This window comes from Haematobia irritans, chromosome 4, assembly GCF_050003625.1.
Source record: "Haematobia irritans isolate KBUSLIRL chromosome 4, ASM5000362v1, whole genome shotgun sequence".
In the NCBI taxonomy this organism is placed as follows: Eukaryota; Metazoa; Arthropoda; class Insecta; order Diptera; family Muscidae; genus Haematobia; species Haematobia irritans.
Window position 1 is genome coordinate 86262799 of NC_134400.1, and position 21270 is coordinate 86284068.

Consider the following 21270-nt stretch of genomic DNA (forward strand, 5'->3'; position numbering starts at 1 on the left):
TGCTGAAGGGAAATATAAAATTTTAAATTTCTAGATTCTAAAATATTCTCCAAAGTATTGTCAAGAACCAAAACTCGTTTTTTTTTATATTCCTGCGATCTAATATCCTTAATAGCTCCTGTTATACCTTAATTTGAGAAATATTCAAATATTTAACTTGTTTGTTTGTTTCAGCCAAACTAAAACCTGATTTAGTATAATCAAGTTTGAAAAAAACAACAACATATAATGTTTGCTATCTCAGCACACAGTAACTGTGTTTTCAGCACCAAAAATATACTACAAAGAGACCCAATAAATTTCAAACCCAATTTGGTAAATAAAACAAATTTAAGTTTCAATTCAGTTTTTTTTTTGTTTTCAATCATAGATAATGAGATATCATATGCGTAATAGTTTAGCATATATATTTTGTTATATTCAAAACACTATAAAGTAAAACATATAAAAAAATTAAACAATTAATAATAAGCATACCAAATAAGAACTAAATCTAAAATTAGAAAGAAAAAATCAAACAGTATACATTTATGCATAGCAGGTGTTTTCGTTATATCGTATTCGGGGTTCGACTATTATTATTTTTAAAACAATTAACAGTGTACATATTGAAACTTATACACAGTTATACAAAATTTCATATTTTCCATTCATAGAACTATTGCCAAAAATGAAAACCAAGAAACATATTAGTTATATATTTTGGTGGTTGTAGTAACGTAAAAATCTATTGCAATATACTACGCGTTGTTTTCTTTAAATCGTGTAATTGTCATAGAGCTAACATAAAAACAATACTTGTATTCTATGGGGTTTTAATAGTTCAATATATATATATATATATATATATATATATATATATATATATATATATATATATATATATATATATATATATATATATATATATATATATATATATATATATATATATATATATATATATATATATATATATATATATATATATATATATATATATATATATATATATATATATATATATATATATATATATATATATATATATATATATATATATATATATATATATATATATATATATATATATATATATATATATATATATATATATATATATATATATATTTTTTTTTTTTTTGATTTGGCTTTTTTAATTTTTAATAATGTTTAGTTTATTCGTTTACCAAAACTTTCTTACAAACAATGAATACTTATTCATTTTAGTTTTGTTTTATTTATTGTTTTTGCTAAATAACAACTAAAGCTTACATTTATTGCGGGTTCAGTTGTGGCCACACACATATATACTTAAACACCATTTAAAACATTAAAGAATAAAAATTAATTTGGGATTATCTTTCTAAAACTTATGGTAAATTGCTAATAAATCTATAGCATTTCTCATTGAAATTGAATTTATTTGTTAATTTTAATTATGGTCCATAAATTTCTATAAAACACTTTCAAACTCTGCTTTAAAATTTATATATTTTTTTGTATTTTTTTTTTTTTAAGATATCTCTTTGTTTTGATCAAATTACAACTAATGCTGCAAAGATTTAGCAGTCTTAATTCTTTTGTATTTTGTATAAATGTGTGTGTGTGGGTTAAAGTTTATAATTTTTTTCCTAAATTTAAAGGTGATTTTTCATTTATATAGTATTTTGATTCTTTACCACAAAAATATTGTTTGGCTTAGTTTCAATCAATTTTGTTTTTTCGATGTGTCGTTTTTGTGTGTTAGTGTCATAAAGAAGGGGAGAAGGTTTCGTAACAATAGGTATGAATGGTGTTACCATTACATATTAACTCACATATAGTATTGCAATAATTTCTGATCTAGCGGAACACAGAAACAAATTTCACGAAAATTTTTCCAGTTAAAATCTTAATTGAGTTTTAAAAAATATTCAATTAAAAATTTAATTGATTTAACAAATTTTTTAATTGAAATACAAATCAATCACACAAATTAATAGTATCAATTAAATATTTAATTGGATCAATTAATTTTTTAATTGACTGTCAATTATTTTTTTTTTAATTGATACTATCATTTCTGTGATTGAAGACATTTCAATTAAAAAATTAATTGGATCAATTAATTTCGTGATTGAATCTCAAAAAAACTTTTTTTGTGTGAAGGCTTCATATCTAAAGTTCGATGGCATAGATACTTGCAAATAGTGAGAATCCTAGATGTTTTCTGAAAGCGGGAAGTCGGAAGTACCTAAAACTTTGGCAAATTTTTTGTTTTGCAATTCGACCAAATTTTAATTTTTTTACTGTGGTTGAAATAGACAACAAAACATATAATGTTTCAAAAAAAAAATTATTTAAATAAAATATAATTAAATCGTTTGATTTTGCTCTATAATCTTTTGTGCTATTGACAAATAAAAATGTAGACTGCGATATTGATTTTTTTTTTGGGATTGGGTTTCAAAAATCCAAAATTTCAAAATAGGGATAAAGTGGGAACATTTTTTACTTTTCAAACCAATTCAAACCATTAGAAACCACTTCACTACGCTCAAACAATTTTGTTATTTATAACAGTAGTTTTTGTCTGCTGAAAACGTACGTGTACATTTCCAATTCAAATGACAGAGCATTTAATGAGGTCTATAATTTTTGCGCAGCGAAATTTTCACGCAATTCAAAGTTATTGTACATGACCTCAAAGAGGTTTAGTGTATCACAATTGCATGGTTTGTTTAATTAATAAGTGAACTTATAATTTTATTAGGATCAGCAGAAAATGTCAGTAAACACTAAATTTTAAGCAGTATTTGTGTTGTTCCAAAATAGCAGGTTGCTTGCTGTTTTAGCAAAAGACAAAATGGCGAAACAACAATTTTTGATCTGCTGAAATACAGCAGTCAGTGTTTGCTATTAACAGCACACTTTTTTTTCTATGAATATATAGATGTTTATCATATCACATTCATTGTCCGTCTTCCGCATACTTTAATAGAAGTGAAACAAATTTCAAAGTCGAAAAAACTAGCAATTCTTTAAAATTAAAAAAAAAAAAATACTTTTTTAAAAAGCGAAATTTATTTTTTTCTACTTTAAGTATTTGAAAACGTCCATTGATATAAACGGAAAGTTGAGAAAAAAAATCGATTTTTTTTTTCGAAATTTCACATTTTAATAAGATGAGAAATGGATTTAAGGAAATGCTGTAAGTCGATATTTTCTGTAAATATAATCGAACACGATTTGACGGTCTGATCTGATCGTACACACAAAAAAATTTCACGAAAATTTTTCCAATTAAAATTTTAGTTGAGTTTTAAAAAAATATTCAATTAAAAATTTAATTGATTCAACAAATTTTTTAATTGAACCAAAAATCAATCACAAAAATAATAGTATCAATTAATTTTTTAATTGGATCAATTAACTTTTTAATTTACCTTCAATTAATATATTAATTGATACTATCATTTCTGTGATTGAAGACATTTCAATTAAAAATTAATTGGATCAATTAATTTCGTGATTGAATCAGAAATTTTTTTTTTTTTGTGTGTATATCCTTAGTTCGTTGTAAGCCTAAAAAAGAACGTAAAGAAAAATTTAGTAAAAATATTCACAAATTCACAAATTTGATTTTTGTTTCATTGTCATTTTCCATGCCATTAATAATTTGTGCACGGTGGTACAATTATTTATAAGGTAGCCTTAATTCATCAGATGACTTTAAAGGGCTCAGCAAAATGTTAAAACATATTGTTGATATTATGACTTTTGGGTACATTTTGTTGTTATTCAAATGGAGAAAAGGGCCAAAAATCTTGCACCCAGTTTAATATTTTTCACTTAAAATGTATTTCCATACCATTAAGAAACATTTGTCACGAATGACACAAAATTCCAACAAATATTTTTGTTTTTATTTATTTACTTTTTACTGACATTGTGCTAATCTGTCTTAATATTTTTGTTGTTATCTTTTTGCTGCTTTAGTTAGGCTACCTTATAAATAATTGTACCATGATTTGTACTTTGCTTGAAATTGAATAGCAACTTTTTTCTGTTGATCTAACATTTCAAATTTATTAATTTTTTGTTCCTTACAAACAATAGAGATAATTTTCGCTTTAACCAGAAAAATAAACGTTATAAACGAATTCTTTAAAAACTTTATGAAGAATTCATAATTTTTTACACTTTGGAAGTCAAGCTATTTATATATTTTCAAAAAGCCCAAATTATTCCTTGAAATTCCTATTTGTATTGAAAGTTTCACCGAAAAATTTGTAAAAGGTCATAAAATGTGGGACGATTTAAAAAAGCTCTACATGTGGCGTTACGAAAGATTAAAGTTCAACTCCCTTCTATTTACAACTGTCTTGATTTGAGAAAGTGTATGCTTTACATGTCTCCTACTTACTTCAAAAAATTTTTTTAAACAAAAATTACGATGTCAACTTCTTGCAAAATAATATGAAAATAGTCCATTTCATGTTATTTTGTAAATGAAGTTAGTAGGTGATATGCGTTCGAATGAATATGTCCTTACGAAATTTTTCTTGTAATTTAATGTTTTATAAACATATTAGAAAAATCTATAGACATTAATAAAGGAAAAAGAAAAATCGTATATTCACAACACGTTAATGTTTATTGTTTATTTAAAGATATATAGTTTTGTTTTAAATTTTATTTTAGTAATTTATTATATATAATTATTATTGTTGTTTCTGATTCTGTGTTCTTTGTTGTTGCTGTATTCTATACTAAATCATTATACTCAATATATATATACTTGGTTGCTTGTTGTTTTTAATATATAAATATATGTATGTGTGACATATGTATATATATTTAGTTTTTGCTTATGAAAGTTTGTTAATGTTCTTTTATTTTATATTTTGCTCTAAAAATTGTTTCTTGCAAATATTTTGTTTCTTATTATAAATTTTATTGTTTGGTTTTGTTTTTAAAAATTTTTATGTGATTATGTTTTTTTCTTTTAATTTTTTTGTTTATATTTTTGTTATTTAAAAAAAAAAGTTTCACACATACATATATATATATATATAGGTTTGTTATGTAAAAAAATTATTTTCCTTAGAATTATTTAGTTTTTGTTTACTGTGTTTTTTCCAAGTATATTTTTATTCACGTTTAGTTAACTGTTTTAAAATGTATTTTTAAATTTGTGTTTTGCATTTGCTTTTTGCTTATTATGCTACTAAAACACAAATATTTTTAATAATATTTTTTTTTGTTTCTTATTTAATGTTCCGCTTTTTGCCATACAAATCAAAGTTGGTAAGTGAATAAAATATTTAAATATTTTCTTTTTTTTTAATGTTCTCTTATTGAGATATTTTTGTTTATTTATTTTGCAGTACCAGTACATGTAGTAAAAATCTTGTGTGTACACATATTCTTATTTCGTTTAGATATAATGCTTCTTTGAAATAATAAAAATAATTGTTTGTCATATAATCATCATAATATGGTAATAATAAAAAGTAATAATAGTCGATAATATAATAATATTGTTCTTCACGTATTTAGTAAGTAATATGTATATAACTTGTATTTGTTGTTGATTGGTTATTTGTTTAATGGGTTGATTTAATTACGAACTACATCACAATAATTATAAGCTAAATATTTTATTGGTTTAATATTCTCTATTAATAGCCCATACTTTGTAAATGTGTGGGTATTGTAATAGTGTTTTCTTTTTTCTTTGTTAGGAGATATAATAATCCCTTGCTAGGAAATATACTTGTATTTGTTGTTCTTACCAGGCATAAAAGTACATAAGTAACCAAACACAAAAAATATATATATATTTAATAGAAAAGGCAAACCCCTGACATTTTTAATTTTATTTTTGTAGAACAAAATTAACTTAGAATATTAAATGAAGTTTTGTAATTTTTTTTTTTGTATTGCCTCCAATTTCTCGAAAATAGTATTAAATAAAAATTTCTTTATGAAAAAATGCATACACTAGCATAAGACAGAAGCTTTTTACGCCTACCTTATATAAATGTGCTTTGCCTTAAATGTTTCACCATTATCACTGGTTTGCTTACAAAAAATGAAAAACTAAAAAAAAAAACGAAAAGCTAAGGCCAGTTTGCCAAAAGAAATTAATTGTTCACAATTTAAAAACTTCTTTTTCCAATGCAACATATGTCAATTTTAAAATTTGGCAAATTTATCCTACATTTTTTACTCATTTCCAATTGCTGGTAATAAATTCATATACAAATGATAGACTTTCCAAGATTTTCTTTAAAGTCGGTTGCTGCAAGTCTTTTATTGGCTGAAATAAACCATAAATGAGCGCCGATCTCATTCGGCAGCAATGGGACCAAACAAAAAGTTATTTTCAGTCCTTACAAATATAAAGCCTAAAGTTTTCATGAATTCTTTTTCGATAGACCAACCAGCAAAAACCAACTGCTTTTATTTTCGCAATAAAATCTGGTTATACAGTATTGTAATTTTAGTTCCCTAAATAAAAACTCCATAACATGGTCTGATTTTAAAATTCATAAAAACGTTAGGAATTTACTAAAGGACTTTTCAATGGTTCACACGATGTTGTTAGATGTTATTAGAAGCTATCATTACTACCAAACTATTAATAATAAGAAAAGGCCTTTTGAATTCGGCTTTGAAAGGGGGGTTCCTTAATAAGAACAAATACAAATAGGTCTGTACTTATTCAGAAGTTTACTCATTATCCAATAGGGGATATTCGTTGCCCTTTTTAAGAACTCCTTAAATATAACAAGAGTTTAATGATTCCAGAATGAAATATGAGATGCATAAAGAATTTTTTTGTATTTAAATAAACACTAAGTTGGATTTTAGTCCATGTTTTCTTTGTCATAATCATCCTCTTGATATTTACATAGATATAGAAAAATAGTCAAAAAGAAATTTTCAATGTAAACCGTTTGTTCAAAAGGACTCTGATTTCCCCATTTGTGCTCACATAAGGCTCATGCACCAATGAAAAGAACAACGTAAAACACGGGTTTTTGTATATCAAATCGGGTTACGCCCCTAGATTTGATGAATACAAAAATATTTTACATATATAAATGAAATCTTATTATCAGTATATTATAAGAAGCATAAATGAATGAGTAAAAAATGCATATTTTTAAATCGCATACCAACATTGTTGCATTGCATTGTTACTATATGAATACAAAAAAAAAAATATATATATGTATATGTATTTCTTGAATTTGTGTTACTACTTTCTTAAAACTAAAAATATATTCTATATCATATGTGTACTTTAATTATGAAAGCTTATTGTAAACAATAAAAAAAAACACAATAATATAAAGGGTATAATAGTAGTATAGTAGTTATGAAAAATTATTAAAATTTACGAGAAATGAACAAACGAACGAATAAAAACAAAGAAATATTTTAAATGAAATTCATACAATTTCAATTGTTTTTGTATTTACGAATATGTTTCGTGTTTTTTTTTCTTATATATAAAGGAAATAAAATTTGAAATTACAAAATTTTTGAATATACAATTACTGTGTATTGTCTTCTATAAAAATATAATTCTTTAATCTTGTTACAATATTATGTAGGTTCTCAAAAAGAACAATGGTATAAAACGAAATTAATCATTAAATAGTAATAATAATATTTAATATATATATATTAATAAAAGGTATTTTTGTTATAGCGGTAGGAAATACGATATATGTGTATGTATAAATAAATGAAAAAAAAAATACATATAGATATTTGTTAATTTATATTCATTTATTTATTATATATTTAGTTATTGGTTTTATAAGAATTTTATTTGTTTTATTAAAAGTATTTATATATTTATTTACATATTTTTATTAATTTATATGTTTTATTTATTTATTTTTATTAATTTATATTTTTTAATTTATTCGTTTTGTACGTTATTATATTTGTAACGCATTTCTTTCGAAAATAATAAGCAGAAGCAAAACAAAAAATATATGTAAAAATATTTCCATACCTTTTCTTTGTATATAAAAAATTATTTTCTTTGCTCTCGTTAAAATAAAATTAATAAGGTACAGCTACGATTGGTGTATGTGTTTATGTATGAGTTTGTCTTCATTTGTATATCTGTAATTTTTATAGTTTATGCATAAAAATAGAAAGAGAGAAATTACTTAAACTAAACAAATATTTTGAATAAAAATTTACAAAAGTAATTATATTAATTAGTTTATGTTTTTTTTTCGTTTTCTATTAACAACAGAGCTCAAATTTAGTAGAAATATTACAAGGGATTTGAGAAGTTGTAAAAACCATTGACGCAAATAAAAGATAAATAATTACATTGTTTATTTTAATTTTTCTGTTACCCCGTTATTCATATAGAAAAATATTTGCTAAACCAATACGAAGCCTTTGTTATATTAAAAAACGACTTTCTACTTTAGTTTCTTTCTCCTCGCTATATAAAATAGTTTATCTATACATATGTATGTGTTTTAAATATTTATATTAGTGTGTATCTTTACCATTAAGGTAAATACCTAATTTTGTTGCTCTTTATCTTTGAATTTTCTTAGCATTATTTGCATTTTTTTTCTTTATTTGATTAACACACTTTTACATTTGTTTCTTATTTAGTTTTTAGGTACTCTAAATTCTAATTTTTATTTATTTTAAGGAAGTGATTTTTTCCTATTAATTTAGTTTCAAGTGTGATTTTGTTACATGAGTGAGTAAGTGAGTGTGTGTGTGTGTCTTTGAGAAAGAGTGTATGAGTTCCTATACGGTTATGTGTTTTTAGAATAATAATCCTCATACACTGATTTCTTAACATATATTTTTATTTTAAAATACAACAAATATTTGAAACTCTAGCGATATAAGGTATTTTTCAAAATTTTCATTTCATTGATATTCATATTAGTTTGCAGGTTTTATCATATCGAAATTGTTAGAACTGTAATCTCTAGAATTTTGAAGAGAGTCTAATGTAAGTTTACCTATGGTGACGTTGATTTTAAAATAATATTTCAATTTCTAGGTTTAGGATCAAAATTCTTACAATGGCGTTTTAATTCAAATTTCATTTAATTTGATTTTTAATTTCATTGAAAGCTTAAGGAACCCTCCAGAAAATGCCAAATTCTAAACATCGTAAAAATATGGAGGATTCAAATTCCTTTCTGTTGCAAAAAAAACTAAATATATTTATTACACCAACAACACATCTAATGCATCAGCAATACTGTCCTGTTGAAAAAATGAAAACATTTAGAGTCTGTTAAAATATCAAATGTAATCTATTTTTAGTGAATCTTAAATATATTATATTGACTTCAAAAGTACTTTAATTGCGATTTCATTTTTCCAGCAAAAAAAAAAATATATTTTTCCCAAATATTTTAGTAGAAGTCAACGCATCGTTTACTGATAGTATATTGATGGCAACAACTATAAATTAAAAAAATCCAAAATATCATTACATTATATTAAATATTAGTGAGCAGCAGCAGTAGTTAAAAGCCATTGTAATAACTTTAAACGATTTTAACCCTAACCATAAGATTTAAAGGTAGTTCTTCTTGGTGGATTAAAATCTCGCATATTACATGCAATTCAGGAGTTTAATTAGAAGTAACATAATTTTGCCGAAATTCCTTTTATAGTATCCAAAAAAGCTCCATAAAAATCAAGTACTTTGGGATATCGAATGGAAATTTTACCAGAAAAATTGTTCTACTTCAGAACTCTGAACAATAATGCTATGTCGAAATCTAAATATATAGGGTTCTTTCTGCTGGAGCAAAAGAGAAAAATAAATCAAAAACAAAAACTTTGAATAATATTTGCATTCAAAACCATTTCAAAGGATCACTTATGGAGGCTTTAATTGCCAACACTTCGTAAACTAATGTTTGAATGTACAAAAGAAAATTTTTCAATAATTATAAAATAGAAAATATGCTTCTTTCATACCTCTTAATTTTGGAAATTACAGTTCCTTTACCAAGTCGATTTAGATAAACCTATTAACAAATGAATTACATGCAAATTTTTATTAAAAAAAAAACGATATTCCACGATGCCTTATTTGGCCATTATGTGGACATAAATTTACACCGATCGTGTGTAAGTGCTTATATATATTTTTCTCTTGCTAGTAATTATGATTATGACAATAATCCATTTAAAAAATCTTTTGAAGCTTTTGTTTAGTGTTTACTTTTTGTTTAAATTCTACACATAAAAGTGATTTCTTGATTGCCCACAACAATAAAAAGAAATGTAGATGGGCTTTTGTTTGTAGGTGTAGGTTGTTGGTATTTTGTTTGTTTTTCTCAATTAATCTAATTTTTAGTACATATTATTAATAATAAATATTTACAAGTTTTTGTATATTCTAGTTAATGTTAAGGAAAGAGAGAGAGTATGGTGAGATAAAAGGGGGTGGGGAAGGGGGTCAATGGAAAGACGAACACAATAATGTCTTTCCAAAAGTGTTTTCTAATTTCGTTTTTTGTTTTCTTTAACATAATAATCAGTGATAGTTTGCCATTGCAATACAATTGTTGAAATAATTATTAATTGTATAAAAATATATATATATAAATATTTATATGTATGTATTATATATATGCTTGTATAATAGACGAAGAAGATGTGAATGAGAGGAAAAAAAGACAAATCTTAGATATTATTTAATCCTTAAAAACGTGTACGTTTTGTACGCAAACGTTGTTGTTTTTGATGCAGCAACTTATGCTCCTTAAACATTTTATAAAACTGACACAAACTATTTGTTAAGTAGTCGAATTTTCCCATATGACAGCTTTGTTGACTGAATTGCTGCTGTTGTTGTTGTTGTTGTTGGCTCTCATTGGTAATGGTGGTGCTGACCGAGGCCGAGACCGACGTTGTTGCCATATTTTTAGAGGTGGTATCGGAGGAAACAATGGATGCAGCAGTTGAAGTTGATAATGATGATTGAGTTTTTATTACCTTATCATTGTCATGCTCTTCATCATCATTAGCAAAGTAATTGGGCATAATTGGCAGAAATGTTTGATGATGCTGTGTGTGGATATTATATATGGTCTGTTGCATCATTAGAAACCACCATTGATTTAAATTTGAATTTTGTATATTCTGTACACTAGATGAGAGCGTACTTTCTGGGCAATCAGCGGCTGTTGTTTTTGTTGTTATCGCCATCGATCTATTGAAATTATCAATTTGTGGGTGCTTTTGTTGTTGGTCGTTGTCATTTCCAAGTGATAGGTTCTTCGTCGTTGAATGGGAAATTGTATCTAATGATGTTAGCTGCTTGCAATCATGCATGAACGATCTAGAATTAGGTGTTAGTAAGAGCAATAGGATGGTAGTATGATGATGGAAGGATGGCAATGATGGGTACGTATGGTAAGTAGGCAGGGAAGGAAGAGAAAAAATAAAATTTTATTAAACAATTCTCTTCATATAGCTAACCATAAATTCCATTCTATTCTGAATGTATTTGATTTGCATTGTCTTTGCGGTTGACTCACTCGTTATGTTTAAATCAGTGTTTATTCGCCCCCATACCATATATTCGTCGGTGCGTAATGTGCATGTTTGCTGGCGGCTACCTGGGCTGGACTAAGGGGAGCAAATTGGCTGTACTGTGTTGGAAATTGTATGTGTGCGGGCAATGGATGGGATGGAATAACCTGTATAGAGTGGAAAGAATTTTTCTATTTTAAATATCATGATCTATAAATTATGTAGCAAAGTTTTTACACTGGACAAATATTTGAAAGAAATCAACAAAAATTTATTTATCCAGTCCAAAAAAAAACTATTTTTGTTGACCCTCTCTTCCGCGCAATTTTGTGTTATATGTATATACGACCATAGTTCTACTGTGCCGATTCTTAAATATCCAACACCATGGATCCCATAAAAGAATTTTGGTCGAAAAAAAAACATCTCGTAAATGATTGCATGAACGGATTACGTATTTTATAGGAAATCACGAATTTAGTTTAAAGAATTTCAAGTTGATTCGATAAACAAGTTGATTTGATGACACCACATATGAGGTGGTACGTCTGGAGGTGGCAGTTGGTGTCTGATGTTAAATTTTTATAAGTCATTATTCTTATATTATATAAATTTGAAAACACGAATTTAATATAAAGAATTTCAAGTTGATTTGATAAACACCCAAAAAATCATATATTTTTTTATGTTTTAAAATGTAATCCAAAGCAGTAAAACAAAAACAAAAGCGTGTTTTTGCTTTACTGCTATGATTTAATTTGAGAAAATTTCATATATTGAGCAAATATAGGCACATCTTTTATTGTGCTGCAGAAGCCTCTAGGAATAACTCTTTTGTTTGTTTCAACCAAATTAAAACATGTTCTTATTGAAATCGGGTTTCCAGCAGAGTTTTTGCCTTTTTTGCAGATTTATCTGCTGTGTCTAACAGATTTTGTTGAATGTAAGTCAGATTCTGTATTTATATGAACTATTTGTATTTAAGTTCTAGAGGACATATTAAATATTTCGTCTTAGCGTTTATGAAAATCTATTAATAATATCTCCTTCGGAATGTAAAAATCTGGGAGCGGTCTACATTGGGACTGTATTCGTTAGATGTAGTGGCAGCCCATTATTTAAAGCTCACTTAGACTATTCAGTCCATTGCGATACAACAAGTGGTGAACGCAGACTGGTTCTCTGATAGAGAGAAACAAGTGTCAAGGTGTAGAGGGCTATGAGAAAAAATTGGTTTGTGTGTCAATTTTTTTCCAAACCAGCTCTGCCAAGGAATAAACTAAAATAGCAGTATTCTCAAAAAAAATCCTTTTCGAAATTGTCCTTGACATTATTGTGAAACCACATTAAGAAGCTTTGAAAAACTCACAAATATCACCAGCATGAGTGATGGTTCGAAACGGGGATTGAACTCATGTCCGTTTGTACACAAAAAAAAAAATCTGATTCAATCACGAAATTAATTGATCCAATTAATTTTTTAATTGAAATGTCTTCAATCATAGAAATGATAGTATCAATTAAAAAATTAATTGATCCAATTAAATATTTAATTGATACTATTAATTTGTGTGATTGATTTTTATTTCAATTAAAAAAATTTTTGAATCAATTAAATTTTTAATTGAATATTTTTTTAAAACTCAATTAAGATTTTAATTGGAAAAATTTTCGTGAATTTTTTTTTTCTGTGTATGCAAGGCGGGCGTGCTAGCCATTTCACAACGGTGTCTACTAACCAATGCACGACGGTATGTACCGTAATTATTTGATTTGTGTACACTCAAATAAATTTATTAGCAGATAGAACAGGTAAGTTTGCAGTCACTGTTTGCCAAAATTCAAACATTGTCTGTTATTTTGTTTTAACTCGTTTATCCTTGACCCTTAAGTTCACACAACTAATAAAAAATCGATATTTGAACAATGTTCAAAATGCTCGTCAATCAGACAAAATTTTTCCTCAACTATATTTTTCCCATCAAAGGCAACATTTTTCCAAAATAGGTTTAGGTTAGGTTAGGTGGCAGCACGATGTATCAGGCTCACTTAGACTATTCAGCCCATTGTGATACCACAATCACTGAGTGCTGCCCGATTCCATGTTAAGCTCAATGACAAGGGACCTCCTTTTTATAGCCGAGTCCGAACGGCGTTCCACATTCCAGTGAAACCACTTAGAGAAGCTTTGAAACCCTCAGAAATGTCACCAGCATTACTGAGGTTGGATAATCCACCGCTGGAAAACTTTTTGGTGTTCGGTCGTAGCAGGAATCGAACCCACGACCTTGTGTATGCAAGGCGGGCATGCTAACCATTCCACCACGGCTTTAAAATGTACTTGTATTTAGTAGATTAGGACTAACCAAAAATTATACGAACTTGTTGCTAATGAAAATAACTGAATTGACTTAATAAAAACATACCTGACGACTTGAACTGTTATGGGCCGGTGGAGGAGCGACCACTGCACGATTATAGGCATATGTGGGTGCAGCTTGCGAAACAAATACCGTAGGACGACGATACATTTCACCCTGTACAGCAGCAGCGGCATAAATATCCTGCTGAAGAATTGCAGCTGCTGCAGCAGCCGAAGAAGGTGAACTACCCATCGGTGTTGTAGTGTTGTTCTGATGCGGTTGAGACTGACTTCCACCAGATGATTGCGGCTGTTGTTGTAGTTGAGATGACTGCGATGGTTGTCGATAGACTTGAGCAGCACCCCATGAAGGTGGACCAACAGCGGCAGCAGCTAAAGAAAAATGATAAATACATATTCAATTAGATTAATAGTTATAGTTATTGAAGTGTTTGTTAAAATTAAAATCGTAGACTGAGACTTGGAAAATAGGCTCCTGTATACTGCAAGAAATGTATTAATAGACGCATCATTAAAATCTACAAGAAAACAGCTCAGTCAAGTGACGAAGGGAGAACAGAAACTAACAAAATATACACAAAAGACCTTTGTAAATTATTGAAAGCATTATTATTAAGAATTAACATGTTTGCAAATGTAGACTCAGCAACAAGCTAAACGTTACAACAAACCAAATGATTAATGATCCAATTTTATTGCAATAACTGCTCTTAGAAAAAACCTTTTGAAAATCCTAAAATTTTACAAGTTTTAAGATTTATTATTTGTTAGGCCAATCAGTGAGGGAATTCTAGATCAGGTGATATATTTTTTAAGGGCATTACACTCATAGAAAAACTCGTATACACTCAAAGAAATTTATTGGTACACCCAGCAGAAAAATATGCTAAAACCACAAACAGTATGCTGAAAATGATTCCGGGCAAATACAATTTTTTTATTTCAGCTGTGCTTTATTTCACTTCAAGTGATGTCACGCAAAGTATTATTAGTCGTTAATCACAATAGGATGAGTTTCATGTATTGCGTATTTATTTATCCTCCGACCGATATTTGATAAAATTTTAAATATATAAATATATACCGATCGACTCAGAACCACCTTCTGAGTAGGTTTAGCCCTTGGTATCCGTCCGCCTGACTATGTATTTGTTGTTCGCAGTATTCAGGTCACTATTATTAACCGATTTTGATGAAATATAATTTTATTTTTAATTATATTATCAAACAAAAAGGAATGCCCAACAACTACTAACTGTGCGCAAAAAAAAATAATTTAGAACTACCTGTTCCAATAGGTTAGGTTAGGAGTCAGCCCGATGTATCAGGCTCACTTAGACTATTCAGTCCATTGTGATACCACATTGGTAAACTTCTCTCTTATCACTGAGTGCTGCCCGATTCCATGTTAAGCTCAATGACAAGGGACCTCCTTTTTATAGCCGAGTCCGAACGGCGTTCCACATTGCAGTGAAATCACTTAGAGAAGCTTTGAAACCCTCAGAAATGTCACCAGCATTACTAAGGTGGGATAAGCCACCGCTGAAAAACGTTTTGGTATTCGGTCGAAGCAGGAATCGAACTCACGACCTTGTGTATGCAAGGCGGGCATGCTAACCATTGCACCACGGTTGCTACCTGTGCCAATACTTTTTATAATTTAAATATTTAAAGAACAAAAATTTTTCTAAAATAAAAAATGATCCAGATTCTTAATGCAGTTACAATCTGAATTAAATTATTTTTTTAATTTCAAATAGCTTCATACCACTCTTAATATGTGTTTTTTAAACAAAACATATTTAACACTTTTTGTTAATATTCTTCGGGAAGAGGGTGGTCCCATCCAACCAATCATGTACTGTAGTTAGGCCATCATCCACATATCCTATGAATTTCAAGCGTGGTTTGTCAAGGAGAAGTATCCCTCTCTCCATCATACCAGATTATCAAATAAAGTATCCTATTTCAACGCCATAAAAACACTATGTTTCCTGTCATATAAATCAAATTTAAAAATTCTTAAAGAAGAGCATAACATTTTGTAAAATGACGGGTAGAGGGAACGCCCTCTAACTTATCTACACTATTACAAAGCCGAGTTCTCTTCTTTAAAAAAAATATGGCAATGTTTAAGGAATGAATTTTATTCGAAAAATTAATTTATTATTCACAAATTCAAACATTATTTCGAAACGGTATTTAAATAAGATACCAAACAAAGAGTTTTAATATTTTGTCGTTCCACCTTGCGCATCAATAACAGCCTGTAGACGTCTAGGCATTGATGCGACTTACTTCTCCGTAATATCAGGTGGTATATCGGCCCAAGCACGAATAAGGGCGGTTTTTAAAGTTTTCCTGTTACTGATATTATATTTTCACACATACTTTTCCAAAATTTCCCATACGGGCTCTATAGGGTTAAGATTGGTGATTGGGGTGGTAAATATAGCTGTCTTGGGGCATAATAGAGGAGCCAATCGCGAATAACATGGGCGGTATGCTTAGGATCGTTATCCTGTTGGAAAATCCATTGATTTCGCAGACCCAATTTTTCAACAGATGAACTCAAATTATATTCGAGTATATTTTTATACTAGTAACGATCCACGTTACCCTCGACAAAAACTAAGCGGCCGACTCCAGCTGACGCAATGGTCCCCCAAACCATAACGTTGCCCCCACCATGTTTCACTGTTGGTACAATGTTTTTCGGTTCAAGGACAGTATTTGTTTTTTTTTTTTTTTTCAAACTTTGGGGCGGCAATCACTTTCGAAAGTGTTAAACTTACTTTCATCGGTGAAAAGAACAAGTTTCCAAAAATCCATTCCTTTATTGAGATGTGTTTTGGCAAAAGCAAGAAGAAGTTGCCATCACTTCCGAAAATGTTAAACTTACATTCATCGGTGAAAAGAACAAGTTTCCAAAAATCCATTCCTTTATTGAGATGTGTTTTTGCGTGCAACTCTGCTTTTAAATCCGCTATCATGTAAAATATTTATAATTGTTCGTGGAGTAACATGCGAACAATTTTCAATATGTTCCGCTAATTTTGGGGCACTTATTTTCGGGACCTAGGGGCATTCGATATCGAATTCATAATCGTATCGGGAAAAATGTCGATAGATTAAAAGTTTGGATCACGGCATTCGATCGAAATTTGATGTAATTTTTCTAGCATTGCCAACAGCAAAAAACGAAGCAGAACAAAATGAAATGACAAAATTAAGTTAACGGCACAAAATAGAATGTAGAGAAACATAATCCCACGGCGGCGAGTTCTGTGTACCGGATTGACCCGATGGACCCCATCCATTGGCCAGCGGCTGCCACATCAGTGTACGTGTTGTTTCGTCCGTCTTTTAGTGTTGGAGAAGGTGCATCCCGGGAAGCCTTCTCCGCCTGCTTTTGGTCCGAGCCGGGATAGAGGAGAACTCCGGACCATGGTATTGTTCAGTATGCCGAAACCTGATCCACCACCGTTCGGTTTCGATCAGGTGTAACCGGTGCTTGGAGTGGGTGCATTACCGGGACTGCTCCGGCTTAACATCGCTGCGGGAGTATAGTCATACTGACTACGTGGCGGGATGCTGTGCCAGCGATAGCAGCAGTGGGTCGTCTGACTATGCGACCCCCCGACATCTCCCGTACAACAATATTCTCCGCCGCAGTATCTTACACCCAATATTGTTGTTCCAGTTCCGGATAGTGCATCGTTTTTGCAATTTAATTGCAACGGGCTCCGAGGTAAGATTAGCGAAATCGTGGACGTTATGAATCGGAAAAGGATAAGGGTCGCAGCGATCCAGGAGACTAAGCTGAATTCCACCTGCAGCCTACGCCATTGCGATGGATACAATGTGCTTCGAAAGGAGTGGAGGTGGTGGTCTGGCTTTCATAATACACCGTTCCGTGCTGTATAGACCTATCCCGCTTGTGCCAGACACTAGTGACCCGTATATGAAATGTATGGGGGTAGCAGTCAAGTCTGGGGCTGACGAGATAGAGCTATACAATGTGTATATACCGCCGGTTGGTAGCTGTGCTCCAGATTATTGCCCAAACATTGAGTGGCTATTGTGCGGGCATAACCGATTGGTTCTAGGAGACTTTAATGCCCACCATTAACTTTGGCATTCACTCCTAGGTAATGACCAGAGAGGCATAGCTTTGGCAGAGCAGATAGATGACTCCACATTTTACGGCGGGACTCGCAGACGAGCGTGATGAACGCCGTCGTGGTAATCCTGCTGATCCTAGAATCAGAGAACTAAATCTAGAGATTAGTAAGATAGTCGACGAGCACAAGCGGAACACTTGGTTAGAGCACCTGAAGCAATGTAACTTAGGCACAGGGACTGGTAAATTGTGGTCAACAGTTAGAGCCCTCTCGAACCCCGCTACAAGGGATGATGGGATTTCAGTCACCTTTGGCGACGTGACTGTGACTGATCCGAAGAGATGCGCCAAATACTTCAACCGACAGTTTCTCGAGCATCCCGAGAGTGATAGAGCGAAAAGGAGAGCCACACGTCCTATACGTGGTCTCCGAGCCGACGACACACCACAATTTACTGTAGCCGAAGTTACCAGTGTCATCAACAGCGCGAAACCATCCAAGGCGCTGGGCCCCGACGGAATTTCAATGCTAATGTTGAAGCATCTGGGAATACTGGGAGTTGAGTACCTGACCAGACTCCTCAATTTGTCCTTAGAATCACTCATTATACAAAATGTCTGGAAGATGGGAAGGGTGATTCCACTACTGAAACCAGGCAAAGATTCGAGTAAAGGTGAATCGTACAGACCGATATCCCTTCTCTCGCCAGTAGCCAAGACACTTGAGGCACTACTCCTCCCTAGCATTGTGGAGAATTTTCCAGCTGCCCACCATCAACGACGACAGCCTTACATGCCATTTCGACACATATCAATAAGGGACTTAATAAGCCCAGGCCGTGTCATAGGACGGTCCTCGTGGCGCTTGACCTATCGAAAGCATTCGATACGGTCAACCATGCCAAATTATTTGAGGACATCGAGAATACGTCCCTACCGGCAGGAGTGAAACGTTGGGTGCTGAATTATATGTGTGGACGCCAGTCGTACGTGGAATTCAGGGACAAAAAGTCAAAACCCCGTAGAGTTAAACAGGGAGTTCCTCAGGGCGGGGTGATATCTCCGGCACTGTTTAACCTCTACGTGTCCTCGATTCCACCCCCTCCTGACGGCGTCGAGATTGTGTCTTATGCGGAAGATTGCACAATCTTGGCATCCGGGCCCACTGTTGATGATATTTGCGATCGATTAAATGTCTACCTCGCTGATCTTACCAGTTATTTCACTGCAAGAAATTTGAGGATATCTCCCACCAAATCCTCAGCCACACTATTCACTACATGGACGGCGGAAGTACGCAGGCAGTTGAATGTCAGAGTCGATGGTGAAACAATTCCGACAACAAACTACCCCAAGATTCTCGGGGTCACATTCGACAGCCTTTATAAGTCGTCCGCCCATGCCACTGCAATTTGTGATAAGCTCCGCGGTAGAAACAAGGTCCTCAAGTCGCTTGTCAAAGCAGTACCTCTTGGGTTGCCATCGAGTTGTCATCCGAATCACCATCTTGTGGATAGACAACCTCCACCCAGGAATATAAGGGTTGATCTTCATCTTCTAGAGCCCGAGATCCAGCGTTACAAAAGAGAGCCTCTAGATCAGGCAGCATACCAGACAGGTCTGAACAGAATTCATGAGGATACTGTAGCTGAAGCGGTGAGAAGCTACAAGGTTAATCCTGTTCTCGGAGTCCGACCGCCGGAGGAGAGAGACCTCCCACGGCAGACAAGGGTAGTTTTGGCCCAACTAAGATCAGGCAAGTGCAGCCGCCTCAATTCATACTTATCAGTGATTGATAGCAGCGTAGCTGACGTGTGTCCCATATGTAATCAAGGGCCACATGACACTCGTCACCTTTTTGCTTGATGAGATGAGATGAATATAAAATAATTCGGCGACAAATAAGGAATAAAAGGGCACATTGTTATATGGTTCTTTACCAAGCTAACATAGGATGCTCGCTCTCGAACTCGACTATGACCGATTTTTGTTTAACTTTTATTGGAGTTGCATTAGTCCTAAATATGTTCATTATATATAAATTTACTACAAATTGGCAACAATTCGAAATAAAACTAATATATTTACTATTCCTATATGGCGAAAACAATGTAAAAAAACAAGTGAAAATGTTTTACGATTGCAATTTACCAATCGAAAAATTGTCGATCAAAAAAACTCGATATCGACTCCCGTCATCCGAAAAATTTAGATTTCGTTCAAAAGTTCTTGATATCGAATGCCGGGATTAGCCCCCTGGTTGACTTGTTTTAATACAGCTAATACCACGTCTTAAAAGTTTTTTTTTTTTTTTTTGGCCTACCAGATCTTGGTTTATTTTCTGTACTATTGGTGTTTTTGTAATTTTTTATGATCGTCTGTATAGCAGCTCGGCTTAATTTAACTATTTTCGAAATTTCTCTATAAGATTTGTTTACTATTATATTTCTAACTGAAACATCTATCCCCATCCGATTTCCCATTTTAATGAATTTAAAAAAATTACAGAAAATAACTTCTTAAGTAATGACTCAACGCTCTTAAATTTAAGCAAATCAACAAAGTTAACGGTTATTTTGATTTGTTTTGTTCTAGTTTTCTACTTTATGGTAGCAGTGGCCATGGTGTATGTAGACTTTTTTCCTTCTAATTATCGCGTTTTCCCCAAAAATTTCTTTGTTACATATTTTTAGCTTTTTTTGATAATTTTTTTATTACAAAAGTCTTAAACATTGGTTTAGAAAAAAAATCATAATCGCTATCAGTTATCTAGAACTTAAGAAATGTAGGTTGTATGTAGACTGTTTTTTTAGACTGTATATCGATCATGCATAAGCCGGCTTCATTAGTTGTTAGTACATAGTTTGTTTGTCCTTTTATTATTTTTTTTTGTTTTAATTTTTCCTTTGGTCCAATGTCACCTTTCCTTAAAAACATGTTTAAGGATAGTCTAGTTAAAAAATATCAGATAAAGTTTACACCGAAAGAAATTTATGGGTAGCAAAAAAAATTTGATAAAACAACTATTGATGTTATTTGTTAAACTCGATTATCCTCAAAGTTGTTTTAGATTGGCTGAAACAATCAAAAAAGTTAATATGTGGGCTATAGTAACACAATTTACAAAATGTTTGCTGATCGCATTTAGGATCCCTGCGGGAAATGGATCAAACACAGGACTGGTACAGGACTAGTCCCTGGTGTGCATGGACCAGTCCTAGTTCTGGTCAAGACGTAT

The 21270-nt window shown here is 31.1% G+C and overlaps 1 protein-coding gene across 7 annotated transcripts in view; it reads right to left on the reverse strand.

Moving 5' to 3' along the window:
* Positions 1 to 10282: 10282 nt before the first annotated feature.
* Positions 10283 to 21270, reverse strand: part of Hipk (Homeodomain interacting protein kinase) — a 220834-nt gene continuing 209846 nt past the window's right edge. For all 7 annotated transcript variants that reach the window (XM_075305032.1, XM_075305030.1, XM_075305027.1 and 4 more), the window contains 3 exons: positions 13953 to 14281; positions 11532 to 11693; positions 10283 to 11332 (listed from right to left, as the gene is read on the reverse strand). In XM_075305032.1, the coding sequence (XP_075161147.1) occupies positions 11553 to 11693; positions 13953 to 14281 (470 nt within the window). In that variant the 3' untranslated portion in view covers positions 10283 to 11332; positions 11532 to 11552. The remainder of the gene's footprint in view (positions 11333 to 11531; positions 11694 to 13952; positions 14282 to 21270) is intronic.